We start from the raw sequence: 18,063 nt of genomic DNA on the forward strand, positions 1-18,063 counted from the left end.
GGCATTTTCACAGGGAGCGTGTTCCTCCAACACCTTATTGTTGGTCTTCTGGCTCCAGGGCCATGAGAAAAAAATTCTGTTTTTCTAAGCCACTCAGCACTTTGTTATGGCAGCCCTAAGAAACTAATATAGTTAGCATACAACTGATTTGAAAACAGTAAAGAGGATATTTCTATGAAATATCTAAAGAAGGTTTTCCTTGAAAAAATTATACATTGTTTTGGTGATACATTATCAGATGTAATAATTAAACCCATGTCAAGGAATTTCATTCAGCTCTGACTAATGGAAATTTCCCAAAATCTAATATATGAGGAAGGTATTTGTTCCCACATAGGACTGGGTCAGCACACTTAGAAATACAATAGGGGAACAAACTCCCATATATTGTTTCCTTCTTTTGCTATGACATTGTAGCTTTTTCTTGGTGGAATCAGAGTCACAGAACCACTAGAAGTATTAAGAGAAAAAGATGCCCACCATACAAATTAAACCTTATGCAAATATGTTAAGATCTAGAGAGGGGAATCAGGACATCAGAGATTGCCAGCCGTGACAGTCTGAGTCAGCGGTCTGCAGGACACATAGAGTTTGCAGGAAAATTCAAACTGTGGGTGTCTTACCACACAGATGTATCCTTGATACTAAGCTCATGGAGAAGTCTGTGGAAGACTGCACCTCTGACAAAATGGAAATCAAGCACTTGGTGTTTGCTTTGATGATACTCTTGATTGGCAGGGCCAAGAATCCAGAAAATAAGCTGAAGGCTTGTATCCACAAAGTCCATATGGATTTGTCTGTTTCCATTTATTGGGACCTTAAAAACAGTAATGGCTTCTTCATTTCTTCCTTCTAAATCTCATGCAAATGAGGCTATTGGTGAATTCAAATATGGAAACAGAAAGGGAAGGGATTCTGGCAAATGCAGTTCCTGACATTATCCACTTTGACATAATACAATCCAGAAGGACTATCTCCAACTCCAGATTTCATCATAGTATCACAGGTGTCTCTTAAGTCAAAGCCTATTGTTCAATTCACACTCACAAGCAAAGACAAATGGCAAAGGGACAACATTGAAAATAACAATTCACTTGAGACTGTACTCTTTGATGAATGTTGCATAATTACAAATTTCTGCCAATTATTTGTTAGGAAAATGGAATAAGTCTCCTTTGACCAAAAAAATAAAATACTCTCCCGGTAAGAAAGGTGGAAAATATAATAGGCAAGTGACAGCCAATATCTGCCACACTAAGTCAGTAAAAAAATAAAAGAGAAAAGAAATACTAAAGTGTCATTGTTCCAATAACCCCTTATTTATAGAACAATTTAAGAAACTAAATACAAATTAGGCCAGCTGCCAAAATTAAAACAAAGAAGAAACTAAATAAAAATTAAACCTACATGCTTATTAAAAATACAGTTCAAATCACCCATGAGTCCAACAAGCTATAAAGACAAAGGTTTTATTTATGAATTGTAAAAAAAAAAAAAATACCTGCCAAAATTCATGTACTATAGATGAGTACTTAGAATTATTTTTCACCTAAATGTTTGTTTGTAAATAAACTATAAACACACTCCTTACATGTCCGATTTAAGGAAGAGGTACTCATAAAAGCCATATCATATTTACCGTGTTTATAAGATTACTCTCCTGATGTGAGTTTTCTGAAGGATTACACATTAATTCATCTGTAGGAGGATGTCCCACATCACACTTGTAGTGTTTTTCTGCAGCGTGTATTCTCACATGTCTTCTTAATGATGAGCAACTGAAGGCTTTCCCACACTGCTTACATGTATAAGATTTGTCTCCAGTGTGCAGTCTCATATGTACTGGTAAAGATAATGGCCATTTGAAGACTTTCCCACATTCCTTACATTCATAAGGTTTCTCTACAGTGTGTGTTTTCACATGTTGTGGCAGAGTTCAGGCCAGCTGAAGGCTTTCCCACACTGCATGCATTTGGTAGCGTTTCTCTGCACTGTGCCTCCTCATGTGTTTTTGTAAGGATTTGTGGCAATAAAAATCTTTCCCACACAGCTTGCACTTGTATGATTTGTCTTCAGGATGCATTCTCATGTGTTCTCAAAAGCAGGCAGACAAACTGAAGGCTTTCCCACACTGCTTACATTCGTAGGGTTTCTCTCTATTGTGTGTTCTCATATGCTTTCATAAGGATATGGACCAATTGAAAGTTTTCCCACACTGTGTGCATGCACAGGGTTTTTCTCCAGTGTGCACTCTCAAATGTCCTTGAAAGGATGAGGGATGACCCAATGTTTTACCACATTGGTTGCATTCATAGGGTTTCTCTCCAGTGTGAATCCTTTCATGTCTCTGAAAGCATTGGAGATAAATGAAGGTTTTCCCACACTGTTTGCATTCATAAGGCTTCTCTCGAGTGTGCATTATCACATGCCTTTGGAAAACTGAGGAATAACTGAAGGCTTCCCCACATTCCTTACATTTATATGGCTTCTCTTTAGTGTGGCTTCTCACATGACTAGTAAGACTTGAAAAATCAATGTAGACTTTCCCACACTGCTTACATTCATAGGTTTTCTCAGCAGTGTGAATCCTTATATGCTGATTGAGGGAAGATGTAAAAGGAAAGGTTTTCCCACATAATTTACAAGCATAGAGTCTCTCTCCATTGTGAGTTCTAACATGTGTTCTTAGGTGTGAATGACATCCACAGGCCAGCCCACATTCCTGGCACTGATATTGTTTTTGTCTGGTGTGAACTTTGATGTGACTCTTTAGGGATGAATGATGCATGAAGACTTTTCCATATGCACTGTATCCATACTGGTTTAGTCCAGTCGGAATTTCCTTGTATGGGTTAAGATATGGAATCTTGCTGAAGGCTTCTCCACATTGATTATTACTTTCACAAAGTCTCTCCACCATGTAATTTGTAGTACAAATGAGAAGCATGTTATTAATGAATTGATTAATAATTATTTATTAGTATTTATTAATAAGTATTAAGATTTCATTTTAACTATTTTCACTGAAAGTGTAGGTTTTCTACCCTAGCTGCTTTGTTTGAAAGGGAATAAACTGAGTGCTCTGCAAGAGGGTTTGACCACTGCTATTATTAAAGGTGTTTCTTGTATATGGGGTTTCTAGATAATTGTTTCCAACTGAATTACGTTTCCAACACTCAATGTCTAGGTCACATCTGAAGAAATATTTTTTGTAAGAATTCTGTGAATAAATTTGGAGCTAGGTTTATATGAGTTTTCTATTTGCTACCTTTTTAAATTTCATAATAAATGAAGATTCTCTCCTGGGATACTGCTTTCTCTTGAGTGTAACTCACCTCAGATTTCTCCCCTGCTTTGCATGCTGATCTTCAATGCTAAGGTCTTCCCAAATTTTTCCTAAAACAGAGGCCCAGGAATCATTTCTGGTGAACTTTTCTACTTTAGATTCCTTAGTTCCTTTTTCTCCATAAATATCCTGCTGAGAAACTGACCCATTGGCCATAAATTGAGTTACACCATCTGAAACAAAAAAAAAGTGAACAAATTTTATGAGAAACAAGGCTCATGTTAGCTAAAAAAGACAAAAGGCATTTAGCCATTTCAGGACTTCATCAAGCACAAGGGATCAAAAGGGCAAGCAATTTAACGAACACAATAAAATCCACACTGGGCTGCAAAAACTAACTTCCCTGGGCCATGAAACAGATCCATAAAGATGGCACTAAGTGAGCTTTTTTTTTTTTTTTTTTTTTGTCGTTTTCGTGACCAGCACTCAGCCTGTGAGTGCACCGGCCATTCCCATATAGGATCCGAACCCGTGGCTGGCGGGAGCGTTGCCGCGCTCCCAGCGCCGCACCCTCCCGAGTGCGCCACCGGCTCGGCCCCTAAGTGAGCTTTTTTATAGGAAGAAAATCTCCCTTTAATACATATATTCTCAATCTCATGGAAAAACTATTAGATTCTAGCTCCGTGACAGCCATGACCATGTCTGTCTTATTTATCAATGTACTGTACTGCCTTCCTACATCCCCCCAAGTCTTGGAACAGACTTGTTGTGTAAGAAATACTTGATCACTAAATGACTAAGCAAAGGAATGATGCCATCCTTACCTATTGAGGCCAGGTTCTGAAAAGTTTTGATCCTCACATCTCTGTAGAGTTCCCTCTGAGCAGAATCCCGCACAGCCCACTCCTCCAGGGTGAAGTCCACAGCCACATCCTCAAAGACCACTGAGTCCTGACACCTCCAACACATGTGCAGGAGCATGACTGAGACTGGCAGTGTGGGCACTGTACCCCGTCCATACATAGTACACACAACATGCGGTGACCTCCCAACATCTACCCTGTGGCACTTGTCAGACCTCTTCCTCCCTGGCAGTTGTAATGTTACCCCTAAAATGCCAAATTTACTGCCAGGGGTTGGTTGTGGGTCGCACTGTGCTCCCCCAGAAAGACATGTCCATGTCCTCACCCCTGGTACCTGTGAATGTGACCTTATTTGGAAATAGGGTCTTTGCAGATGTAATCAAGTTAAGATGAGGTCATCAGGTGGGCCCTAATCCAATGTGGCTGGTGTCCTTGTAAGAAGCAGAAAATGCCACATGAAGACACAGACACTTAGGGAAGATGTCCTTGTGAAGACAGAGGCAGAGATTGGAATTATGCTGCCACAAGCAAAAGGACACCTGGGGCCACCAGAAACTCCAAGAGACAAGGGACTCTACTGCACCTGCACGTATGATGAAAAGAAGGAAAATGTCATACACTTGTGATTTTACAAATGCTGCAGGGATCATCCCAATTGGTAAAAATGTAGATGTCAGCAGGACACACTTCCTTGCCTTCTGCCGCTGGTGCTGGAGGGTCAGTTGTGACTGCTGTCACTTTCTGGCCTGAGTCATGGGGGGTAAACGTGGTGTGGCCCAGTGATCAGGGAAGTTCAGATTCTGGACTTTCTACCCAGAATGACCCATCTGTGCACACCCTGGGAGCTACCAGGTCAAACAACAGATTTCAAATCCCGCTAGTGCATGCATTGGAAGTTAAACTCTCAGTATGAGAAATAATATTAGGTCTCCATAACTGATTTATACTGTGTTTTTTACCTATTGGAAGTTAGGGGAAAAGGGAAACAAATGTTAAATAGAGGGTTTTGGGGTTTTTTTTTTTTTTTTTTGTATTTTGGTGGCTGGCCAGTACAGGGATCTGAACCCTTGACCTTGATGTTATAGCACCTTGCTCTAACCAACTGAGGTAACTGGTCAGCCCCGTCTGACCCTGCCATATCTTGGCTCTGCTGCTGCAGAAGAAAGCCCTCAGTGGCTTAGGGAATTCTGAAGCCACAGATCCTAACTGCTGGACTTGACTCACAGCCAAAACCTGACACTGCCCGCTATGGGCTTTCCACGTGAGCGTGCACTGTGTTTACCTGAAAGCAGGTGTAGGCTCAATGGACAGGACGTCAACTTGGAGGATACTGCAGATTTAGAATGCTCCATTGTAAGACCCTAAACTATGATGACATCATGGTCCTGGCTGGACTGTCTGGGTCACTTGCAGTTGCCCCAGAGAAGGTCTGGTTTGCTCTCTGATGGAACCATTCCCTCTTCCTGGAAGGGATCTCCTGTGCCATCTCTCCAAGCTGCCCTGAGTGCTGTCAATCTAGACTGGCTGCTGAGCCTCCCATCACCTGGCAGTGCTGAGACAGCAGCAGGAGGTCCCAGTTCCCTCACCTTCCACTCAGAACACCTCCCGGGGTCACCCACACTATTGGGTGTCATGCACACACAGAACAATCTGAAACCCATGCCTTGGGCAGTGCCTCTGAAGCCGAGGACCGAACTGAATTATTTGTTCTATACTGAGAACCCTAGGGTGGGGGCCCTACAGGGGGAGGCTACAATGGGGGCCCTGTTAGCTCGACCGCCTGACCCCTCTATGTCCTACTTGGGGTGCCCCAGCCTTGTACACTCTGTTTCAGGGGACTGCATGTGCCCTCTGGGGTGGGAGTTCTTTGCATGTGCCCTGACGCTCAGACACCCTCTCATGCCTGGAAGACTTTCTGGTCAGTTTAACTGACTGGCCTGAGCTGTTCTGTGCAGAACTTGATGGCTTCATTTAGTAAGAAATAATGATACAAAGTGGGGAAAAAGAACAATTAAGAAGCTGAAGAAACTACCTGGCTTTCTAAGACCTCCATGGCTAGTGGGATTTGCTTTAACTGGCTAAGTCCAGGACTCCTAAAGGCATAAGCAAGATGAACACTGCAGTTCAGTCTCATCCTTTTTCACAGGGTCCTCTGATAACAATTTTGCTGTAAGATGCCTGTCCAAGGGCCTAGGGGGTGGACTCTGTAGGAACATGATAACCCAGCAGGCCCAAAAGCCCTTATCCTTAGAAAGCCCTGTTTGTAAGGTTGGCCCTTGGCTGGTATCTGGGAAGTTGGATTTGGGGAGGGTTCCTATCTCTGATAGGGTTCCTATCTCTCTGTGCCTAAACCTTTTATGCAAATAATATGGTGTATGCTGAAGACCTGCTTTCCTCCCGGGAGTCTGAAATCTTGGCAGATGCCAAGCAGGGGGTGCCTATGTGGCCAGCCTCCAGTTGAAAACCCTGGTAGCTGAGTCTCTGATGGACTCCTCAGGTCGACAGCATTTCCCACGTGTTGCCACGACTTGTTGCTGGGAGGATTAAGTGCATCCTGTGTGACTCCACTGGGAGAGGACACTGGAACCTGTGTGGTTGGCTCCCTGGGACTTCACCCCACGAGCCTTTCCCTCTGCTGGTTTTGCTCTGGGATCTTTCACTGTCATCAGTCACAGCCATGAGCACACTATGTTCTGAGCCCTGGGGGTCTTCCTAGAGGTTCTTCAAAACCAGGGGTGGCCTTGGACTCCTCACACACCTAATTTGACATCATCAAGTGCTGTAACACTCTTTACGATAATTTTTTAATGTGCCATTCATTGAACACCCAAAATATGATAAAGACTTTGCAAAGAGCTTTATGTACATTAGCTCATATATTCTTATAAGTCTGAAAAGCAGAGGAACTGCAGAAACAGAATCAATACAATGCTGAGTCTCACATCATCCAATTGGAGTGTTTCAGGTCAGATTCTCGTCAAAGCCTAAACTAGCACCCGCACTCCCTTTACATACACCTCACAGTCCTGCGGCTGTTATGACCATTATCTCCCAGGGTGATGGGCAGAGAAGCAGAGCACTATGGAGAGCAGGCAAAGGGGACATCCTGCCCCATTCTTACACTCTCAGCTGCTTCTCCTGGCAAAGCACTGTGTCCCGTGCAACTGCTTTGTTTAAGAACCTTACCTCTGGCTCCTTCATTCAGTAAAATTCATTTTTACAATTACGTAGGTCCTAATATATGCAGGCTCTAGGGCTACAACACTGAATAAAATGGAAAAATTCTGAACTTCATGGACCTTAACTTCTTTTGGAAAACAGCAAATGTAAGCAAGTAAAATATAAGTTCTATCGGGGCTGGCCGGTTAGCTCAGTTGGTTAGAGTGCAGTGTTACAACACCAAGGTCAAGTGTTTGGGTCCCTGTACCAGCTAGTCACAAAAAAAGCCCCCCAAAACCCCCCACAAATACAAATACTATGGAAAATGTGGCATAGAAGGGTAATAGAAGGAAATACACCCATGCACATGCATACACACAGTATATGCATATACACACACACATGCATATATACTTACACATATGCATACATATATGCAGGTATATGCATATGTATAAACAAACACATGCATATATACACACACATACATATAGACATACAGTCATGCACCACATAATAATGTTTAGGACAACAAAGACCTGCATGTATGACAGTGGTCCCATAAGATCATAATGAAGCTGAAAATTTTCCTATCATCTAGCGACATCATAGCACAAGGTTTTACTCACGTTTCTGTGGTGATGCTGGTGTAAACAAACCTACTAAGCAAACTGACTGCACTGCCAGTTATCACTGTAAAAGTATAGCAGGTACAATCATGTCCAGTACGTAGTACTTGACGATAATAAATGACTATGTTATTGATTCATGTTTTTGCTATACTATGCTTTTTATCATTATTTTAGAGTCTACTCTTTCTGCTTAGAAAAAAAAGTTAACTGTAAATCAGCCTCAGGCAGGTCCTTCAGGAGGCATCCAGAAGAAGAGACTGTCATCACAGGAGAGGACAGCTCCATGTGTGCTAATGCCCTGAAGACTTTCCAGTGGGACAGATGTGGAGGGGGGACACAGCGATGCTGGTGATCCTGACCCTGTGCAGGCCTAGGCTAATGTGTGTGTTTGTGTCTTGGCTTTCAATAAAAAGGTTTAAAAAGTAATAATAATAATAATAATAATAATAATAATAAATTAATTAATAGAAAAAAGCTTATAGAATATGGATATAAAGAAAGAAAATATTTTGTACAGATGTACAATGTGTGTGTGTTTTAAGCTAAGTATTATTACAAAAAAGTCAAACAGTTAAAAATATTAAGGGGCTGGCCAGTTGGCTCAGTTGGTTAGAGCACAGCCTTGTAACACCACAGTCAAGGGCTCAGTTCCATTTACTGGCCAGTCACCAAAAATAATAAAAATAAAAATAAGTAAACACAATAAAATAAAAATATTAAAAAGTTTATAAAGTAAAAACGTTACAGTAAGTTAAGGTGAGTCTATCACTGATGAAAAACACATTTTTGTGAGCTTGGTGTAGCCTAAGTGTGCAGTGTTTACAGAGTCTACAGTGTGCACAGTGTGTGCAGTGATGTCCTCAGCCTTCACACTCACTTGCCACTCACTCACTGACTCACCCAGAGCAGCTGCCAGTTCTGCAGGCTCCACGCATGGCACATGCCCTGTGCAGGTGTGCCAGTTTTTACCTTTTATATTGTATTTTTACCGTACCTTTTCTATGTTTAGATACATTTAGATATATAAATATGTATGACTGCATTATAACTGCCTACCATATTTAGTACAGTAGCACGCTGTACAGGCTTGTAGTCTAGAGCAATAGGCTGTACCGTATAGGCCAGGTGTGTAGCAGGCTCTGCCATCGAGGTTTTGTAAGTATGCTGTGATGTTCACCCAACGATGAAATTGCCTAATGACCCATTTCTCAGAAAATATTCGTCATTAAGCCATGCATAACTATATACATATACATTTTTATGTCTGTGTTTGTGTGTTTGTGTGTGAATAACTGGTTGCAGGGCAGGGTAAAGGAGAAAAGCAAAGTAACCATTTGAGAAAATATTGCAAATTGATACCTAAAATTATTATTTTTTAAATATATAAATAAATGTACAGATACCTAAAATTATTTTTAAACATATATGTGTGCATAGCTATATATAATTATATCACTGAATATATCATATATCACATATTACAATTCCTATAATATATGAGTGATATATATGAATCACACAACTTAGGATATTGGTTACAAGTGGAGAGTTAGGGGCCTCCCACTGGGGTTCATTTCAAGTGGGGCCATCCTACCACCAGGGACCTCCGCACCCCACCTGCTCATTGTCCCTGAGCAAAGGACACTGGCTTGTGTCCCCGCTGGGTGACTGAAGTGCATTGTGCTTTGGGGGCGGGTACATTCTCTCCCAGGGTTGGGTTTCTCTGATCTCTTCCGCTCGGTGAGATCCCAGGGGCCAGGTATCATGTCCCTCTGTGCCCCTTACTACCAGCATCACCCACCACCATGTCTCCAAGGAGGAAAACTGGGATCCGGGGAGGAACAGCTCAGCGTCGACGGAGGGGCCTGAGGGGTCCCTCCGTGACCCAGGGCAGGGGACAGCTCTTCTGACACCCCCCCCCAACAAGCTGTCCCGTGGGAGGGGCGCGCCCAGCCGCTTCCCCAGAGCGAGGGTCGCTGGGGGGCGTCTTGGGTCGTCCAGGGCAGCTCTGAGACCCGGAGGATGGGCTGAGAACGCAGGTCACCCCCAGGGCCCTCGACCCGGAGCGCTTCCGCTAGGACGTCTGTCCCCAGGGAAGACGCTGCGAGGACAGGTGCAGGGACTCCGCACGGGGGGCCCGGGGGTCGCTCTCTGCGACCCGCTCCCGTGAAACGTTCAGGCGGGACACATGTCTTCAGAGAGAGACACGCGTTGTCGCTCTGTGCACCGACAGTCACCGACAGGAGCGGTGTCACCGCGGACGGGCACACCGAGGCTCGGACCTGCCCCCTCCGGCATGCCCGGGCGGAGGGCGCGCCCCACTGCCCCGCGGGGAGACCGAGACCCCCGCTTGCCCGCAGCCCTGCCCCTGCGCCCACCGGTGTCTCGGCCCCCGCTGCACCTCCTCGGCAGCCCGGGTCCGGCTGTCCTCTGCCCTCTCCCTGGGACCCTGGGCGCCCCCCCAGACCCAAGCCCGGTTCTTCCAGTTGCCCCGAGGCCCCGGGGGCTGGGGGAAGGCGGCGGGCGCTGCAGGGTAGAGCCGGTGAAGAGAGGGGACTATCAAGGAGGCGTTATTGATGAGGCTCAGGGTGGCAAGGCTGATCCACCCTTCAGACCAGACCCAAGGCAATAAGCCCTTTACCCTTCTAATCACGTTGTAATCCATGGACGAGTGCTGTAAGGTAACAGCCATAACCCTTTCAGTTTATTACTGAATAGTGAAAATATATGAAATTTAGCTTAGCCGTTGTGGAGCAACAATCCCATTTTACAAAGGGGAGAAATGAGACTCAAAGGATCAAAGGATCATTGGAGACGATTTCAGCCAGCAGAACAAACGAGGATAAACATAAAACGGGCTCTCACTGCAGAACCTGTCCTGCCACCCGTGCATGGCCCTAAGGCATGACCATGAAGTAACAAGTGCATTTATTCCGTGCCAGAAACGCTTAAGCTCCATAAGGGAAAGATGCTCAATTTAACATTTTCTCATCAGGCAACAGCTGACCGTGCATTTCCCACCAAAGCAATATGATAACAAGCGTTGGTAAGAATATGGAGATATCGGAACCCTGTGCATTGCTGGTGGGAATATCACACAAAGCAGGCACCATGGGAAACAGTTTGGTGGTTCCTCAAGCATAAGATGACCACGTGATCCAGCAATTCCACTCTGGTACACACCCAGAGAATTAAAAGCAGAGCTCTAAACAGGTCTTTGTATACCAATGTTCATACCAATATTATTCACAATAGCCAAAAGGTGGAAACAACCTGAACGTTCATCAGTAGGCGAACGGGTAAACAAAATGTGATATACCATACAGCAGAATTTTATTCAGCCTTAAAAAGGAAGGAAATTCTAACACATGCTACAACATAGATAAACCTTGGGAACATTATGCTCAGTAAAATAAGCCAGACACAAAAGGACAAATATTGTATGATTCCATTTATATGAAGTGTCTAGAAGGGACAAATTCATAAAGACAGAAAGTCAGTAGAGGTTTCCAGAGGATGAGAGAGAGGAATGGGAGTTATTGTTTAATGGGTACAGAGTTTCTATTTGAGATGCTGAAAAAGTTCTAGAAATGCAGGGTAGTGGTGGGTACACGATATTGTGAGTGTCCTTAATGCCACTGAATTGCACAAAATAGTTAAAATGGTAAATTTACATTATGTATATTTTGCTTCAATCAAATTTTTGAAAAGATAAGTCAAATGAGTTCTGACCTGCACAGCTCGACCACTGGGCTGTAACTGCCATCCAGAAGCACAGGAACGTTGGACACCCTAGTCTGTGGCACTGCACTGCCCCCATAGCCCCCATTGAGCAGGGGGCAGTTTTTACTGGGTGGAGACAGGGCAGTGGTCAAACAGTTGAACACAACAGAGATCACATGTTTTATAGATTCTCTCGTCCCCTCTCCACGTATGTGAGGTGACTGGTTAGGAATGATATTTGACCCTGCTCTCTTGCCTAGGGATGGGAGGTTTTGGGGGGGGACTGTTGAAGAGGGAGAGAAAGGAATCCAAGGAGCAGGAAAGAGGCATTTCTTTCTTGGTCAACTGTCTGGACAATCTCAAGAGTGGGCAGATTGTTCCTCTGAGAAGGGGCCGGCAACCTCTTATCTCTTTTCTCTCGAATGTATGGGTGAGTCGGGCTCTTACCTCAAGAAGTGATATAATAATTTATTACTCCTAGTGAATTATCTGTATAGGGCCAGAACCCCGTTCTTCATCCCTTTGATTATGCTTTCAGTATCTCTTATTTGTCTACTTTTAGTACAAAGCTGCTTTTTTAACAGTACTGAAGAGATTTCATCATACATATGCAAGACCAGGTTTTTTTGGGAGATAGGAGACAGACGACAAAATGACCTGAGAACAGATGCCCACTCTTCCCCTCCCCCACCCAAACCAACAGTGATTCTTACAGTGAGAACCAGAGGGTAAAATAGTCGGAGTTCCTGGCTCAGTAGCCCCCGTCCTTACCAGGAAATATTCTTCCTAAGTCCCTTCTCTTGTAAATCCTTAGAAAATTCAATATTTTGTTTTGAACAAATGATTTGCTTTTCAGTGGCAAAGTCTGTGTTCTTAACACCAGAATTTCAGGAGCAATATAGTTTGAGGTGTTTAGCTGGTCTGTTTCCCTAAAGCTACAAAATGAGGATACCCTCAGAGTTTTACAGCTCAGGTAACATTTTCTCACACTCAAAAGATCAAAGCCTAGGCCTGGAACTTGTAAAATGCAAGGGATCCATCACTGAAGAACAATCGCTTAGGTATGAGTTTCAGTTCAAGCACCTGCTCACGGAGCAGACCATCATGATAAGGCATTAAGTTATTTCCTCCTGTTCTCCCACCTCAGGCCAGGGGATTGGCTTCTTACCAGGTGCAGTGGTTCATCACCATCTGCTAGTCTGCTTCTCCATCACACACCAGAGATCCTAGGCATGCATTTCTCTTCTGGACAGGCAGCTGTGTAGGAAGTGAACCAGTCCTTTTCCTTAGCACTTGCACAGACAAATAGACTACTCTTTCAGTGGGTAAGGTGGCAATATTTCTACAACAAAAGGCAATTCCAGGTGGTACAACAAGTTTTATCTTTTTAAACAGATTTTTCATGGAATTAGGGCTTAATACTTGATAACAAAAATAGTAAGTTACCTGGGCACTGGATTGAAATAGTATCAAGTTGACTGAACTATTAAATAGTTCCAATTGAAATAATATTAAAGTCTGTCACACTAGCCCTAAAAAAAGTACTCTCTGAAGAAACTTGTTTCCACTTTATTATAAAATGTTGGATTCTGAATATGTTAGATATTGTAGATTTAACTCTAGAAAAGATTGAATGGGATTGTGGTTCACTGAGAAGTCAGAAATACCACTACTTTGTACATGCAGTACTCGCCAAGTTCTTTGTGGGTTTTCCTCCTTTAATAAGGAATTTTCCCCTTCTGTATTCATTACACAAGGATATGAATATCTGTTAGTTATCACTGGCCATAACTGAATAGTGGAAACATTCTAGGCAATGCTTAGAGTGTCCATTGCAAGAGTTACTATTCAGCACTCCTTCATGTTCCCATGGATAACTAACGGCTAGCTATTTGCTAGGAAAGATCCTGTTTTTAAATATAGGATGTCAGTCTCAGTCACAGGAATTAAACTGCAACTTGCGAAAAGCAGCCCACATAGTACAACCTGCCCTTTAAACTCAACCTGCCCCCAACTCACTGCAGACTTCTCATCTGAGGAGTCGCCACAGTTGGCGATGCTGTCACACTTCCAGCTATCCATGACACCCCTCTTTCCTGCACTGCTACTGCCAGCCAGGCAATGGTCGCGGGGGTAGTATCCTTCATCAAGCCCATCTTCACAGCCCTTATGGTCATCACAGAGTTCCCAAGCATCAAGACACTGGGAATTTCTTGGACACAGGACTTTTGGGGCTGGACATTTTGTCAGTATCTCTGGAAGGCAAGAGGTGGCGTGGTGACGTAGAACTTCTTTACTATGGACCTCTTTATTCATATAGATATTTATAGCCATAAATGGACTTAGTCTATAGAAAACCAAGAATTAAAAGGGATGCTAGCCATTGGAGATGCAGTCACAACTTTGTACACTGAAGTTTCACCCCAAAGAAGTTTTTAAGAAGCCAGTAGAGCAAATCATCACTTTTATTTTAGGTAATTTTGAAAAAGTAAATAAGAGGGTAAAAAATCCTATGGTATCAGAGACAATGCAACGTCTGGGTTTAGCATACATGGATGACATAAGGCCATTTAATGACTTGCTTGTCTCACTTAATAGTGTTGATGCTAATAAATGCTGCTAAGAAACAGAGAATATGACAGAAGATAGAAATAGTTGTACACGCCACAATTAACATCATCAGAGCCATCTAAGCAGTCACCAGCATCATCGCAAAGCCAGCTAATAGGGGCACATTTTCCATTATTCCACTGCCAGGGTATTTGGTGGAAGAAATTTCTAAGCAGCAAAGCATTCAGGCAGCTGCATGGATACTTCTAACAAGCCACACTGAGTTATGGCCGAAAAGGCATGACATAAAGGTGAAATTTATAATTAAAGGCATAGCAGATGGTCAAAAAATCAGAAAACTCTCAGCCTGGCCATGTAAAGAGTGAAAAAGTATGTTCAGGAGAGGAAACCAAGGGAGTAGCCCAACAACCATTTGCTAAGGAGGTCAGGACAAAGAGAAGGGATCATCAAGAGAATGGAAGCAAGAGCTCGAAGTCATTTGCGAGATCTGCAAGGCTGCGCATCCCATCACATATTCAGAGGCCTGGGAAGACAGAATGGTTTCAGGGCAACATGTGCCCTCCATGGGCTCACTACCCAGGGACACCTCAGGATGCTGCTCCCTGTACTCTAGCTGCTCCAGCTGCTCCAGCCATAGCTCAATTGGCCCCAGGAGCGGTTGGACTTGCAGCTTCAGAAGATACAAGCTGGAAGCCTTGGCAGTATTCATATGGTGTTAAGTCTGCAGGCTCACAGAATGCCAGGGCTGTAGAGGCATGGAAGCCTCCACCTAGATTTCATAGAATGCATGGAAAAGCCTGGGGGCCCTGGAAGAGATTTGTCACAGGGGTAGAGTCACTGCAGAGAGCCCCCACCAGTGCAATGCCAAGTGGAAATGTGGGGTCCAAGTTCCCACAGAGAAACCTCACCAGGCCCATGAGTAGTGGAACCATGGGAGTGGAACCACCACTGAGACCGCAGAATTGTAGAGCTCCCAGCATGCTACACCAGTCTGGGAGAGCTGAAGCATGGCCTGAGACCAGGAAAGCCATAGGAGCAGGGCTGCCCAGGGACCTGGAGTCTCAACCCCCAAACCAATGTGCAGAGGATGCCAGACATGGAGTCAAGGTAGATTATTCTCCAGCTTTGAAGATTTGATACCTGACCTGCTGGGCTTTGGACATGCTTAGGATCTGTGACTCCTTTCCTTTGGCCTATTTCCACATTTTTGAATGGGAGTATGTACCCTACAGTTGCCCCATCATTGTATCTTGGAAATAGATAACTTATTTTGATTTCACAGGCTCATAGATGAGACTGTGGACTTGGGAGTTTTGAGTTGGTGCTGGAATGAGTTAAGACTGTGAGGCTATGAGGATGAAATAAAGGTATTTATATGTGAAAAGGACATGAGCTTTTGGGGGGTCAGGGGTGGAATGCTGTGGTTTGAATGTCCACCTAAGCTTATGGTGGAACTTAAGCCCCAGTAAGGTGGTGAAAGGTGAGTCCTTTAAAAGGTAATTGAATCATGAGGACTGTGCCCTTGTGAATGGATTAATCCATTTATGGAGGAATGGGTTGACAGTTTAATGGGTCGTCATGGGTGTGGACCCATGGCCTTATAAGGAGCGTGCATGAAAGCATTCTTGCCATTCTCAGCATGTGATTACCTGCATTGCTATGGGACCCTGCAGAGAGTTCCCACCTAGAAGAAGTCCCTCATCAGATGTGCCCTCTGGACCATAGACTTTCCAGCCTCAAACCATAAGAAATAAATGTCATTTCTTTATACATTACCTAGTTTCAGATATTCTGTTATAAATGACAGAAAATGGACTAATACAATAAGCCACATGGTCCATACTAGTAGAAGTCTCTTTAAGATGCAGCGAAGACCGAGCAAGTCCTACTGCCAGATACAGTGTGTGTATAGCTATGCAAGGGAAGTGGACAATGAATGGCTACTGTGTAGACTATATCTCTTCTAAAACTGTAAGAAATAAATTTCATTTCTTTCCTCTGGTAAGGGATCATGTTTTAGTCTTACTTGTATTCCTCTATGATACTTTTAGCATACTTACTCCATGTTTGATTTTAAAAGTCTGGCTTATAATAGCCAAGAGTTGTAACGAACCTAAATGTCCAACAATGGATGCCTGGATAAGGAAAATGTTGTATATATATACACACTGGAATACTACTCTATCATAAAAAAGAAATAAATTCTGCCCTTCACAGCAACGTGGATGAACTTAGACAAAATTATAAGTGAAGTAAGTCAGGCACAGAAAGAGATATATTGCATGTCATCACTCCTAAGTGGGAGCTAAAAAAATAGAAAGGAAAGAAGAAGGAAGGAAGAAAGAAACAATGATTACAATAATTTGTTGAACTTTCAAAAGGAGAGAATGGAACTGAGGCCACTTGCTGTAGACTGGATGCCCCCCAACCTCATTGAGGCTTAATCTCCACTGTTAACTGTTGAGACTGGGAAATCCTATAATGTTAATTGAGAGATGGGGCCTTAAAGAGGTGATTAGATTGTAGGATGCTGCCATTTGAATGGATTAATAATGGTGGTTCTGAGGACTTTAAAAGGAGAGCACATGAGGAACTATCACTCTGCTCTTTCTGCTCTGCCATTTTCACAAGGTGATACCCTGCCATCACTGTCGTCACCACCAAGACCCTCGCCAGATGTGTTCCTTGCACTGTGGACTTCACAGCCTCCAAAACTGTAAGCAATAAATTTTGTTTTCTTTGCAAATCACCCAGTTTTGGGTATTTTGTTATAACCAACACAAATGGACTAATACACCACCAGAGGTGGGAAAAGGGGAGGTAGAGGGGGGTTAGCAAGAAATTGATAAAGGGCCACAAAAATGAATACATTATGTAATGTTGAATATGCTAATTATCCCGATTTGAGCATCACATATTGCACACAGGTATTGATATTCAATGTTGCACCCAACAGATATGTACAGTCAATTATGTTTCAGTAAAAAAATAAATAAAAGTAAAGACATGATAGTGTTTTTAATAAAAATAAATAAATAAAAGTCTGGCTTATAAAAAGCACTAAATATAAAATACTCAGGAAATATTGGTTATTTATGGATAGCTGACAACTTCACCATCTTCTCACATTCTTTCCAGGCTATCTTAGTTGACTTGAACCAAACTATTCAGTTGAGAGCAGTCGATGTCAGTGACTGCTAATAAAGGAGCACAGGCTCAGTCAACAGGCTACCTGGGTTGGAGTTTTGGTTAGATCACTTACCAATAACATGACCCTGAAAGAGTCGATTTCTCTTCTCTGCACTTTACAGCTTTCTTGTCTATAAAATGAGGCTAGTAAATAAGTGATCATAAGAGATTCAAGAATTAAATGAACACAAAGCTGCTCGGCACAGGACCCACCACATAAATACTCAGAAAATGTTAACTTTTTTGTTACCTGTAAGAAAATCGAAGTGATTCATTTCAGAAATGACTTATCTTAGGGTGTTTTAACTGATTCAGGCCCAGCCCAAAGGTTGTCTGACTGGTCCAACCCATTCCCAGAGGGTCTCTGAACAGATAGAGCTCTCCTTGAGATAGTAATTAGTTACTAGCCCCTTTTGCTTTCTTTGAACAGATAAGGCTGTCTTTGAGATGGGAGTTTTCTTCATTTCCTGGTGTTTCTCCCTTCACAGGGCTTTAGCAGGCCTTTTTTGCGGGCTTGTCCTGAGCTCCCAGACAAAGGAATTCCTTGCAAGGGGATAACAAATTTTAGCCATCCTTTGGGAAGATTGTGCACCCAGTGGTACTCAGCCAATGAGGAAGTGGGGGGAGGGACTTGTGCACT

The 18,063-nt window shown here is 43.2% G+C and overlaps 1 protein-coding gene across 1 annotated transcript; it reads right to left on the reverse strand.

Moving 5' to 3' along the window:
* Nucleotides 1-1,615: 1,615 nt before the first annotated feature.
* On the reverse strand, nucleotides 1,616-13,745 carry LOC134361738 (zinc finger protein 555-like). Its single transcript, XM_063076721.1, is given in 8 exon segments — nucleotides 1,616-1,935; nucleotides 1,938-1,974; nucleotides 1,976-2,927; nucleotides 3,336-3,519; nucleotides 4,111-4,244; nucleotides 9,852-10,466; nucleotides 11,673-11,789; nucleotides 13,690-13,745. Coding segments are annotated over 8 exon segments (2,415 nt in total).
* Nucleotides 13,746-18,063: the final 4,318 nt, after the last annotated feature.

The sequence above is a fragment of the Cynocephalus volans genome, chromosome 13 (genome assembly GCF_027409185.1).
Source record: "Cynocephalus volans isolate mCynVol1 chromosome 13, mCynVol1.pri, whole genome shotgun sequence".
Lineage (NCBI taxonomy): Eukaryota > Metazoa > Chordata > Mammalia > Dermoptera > Cynocephalidae > Cynocephalus > Cynocephalus volans.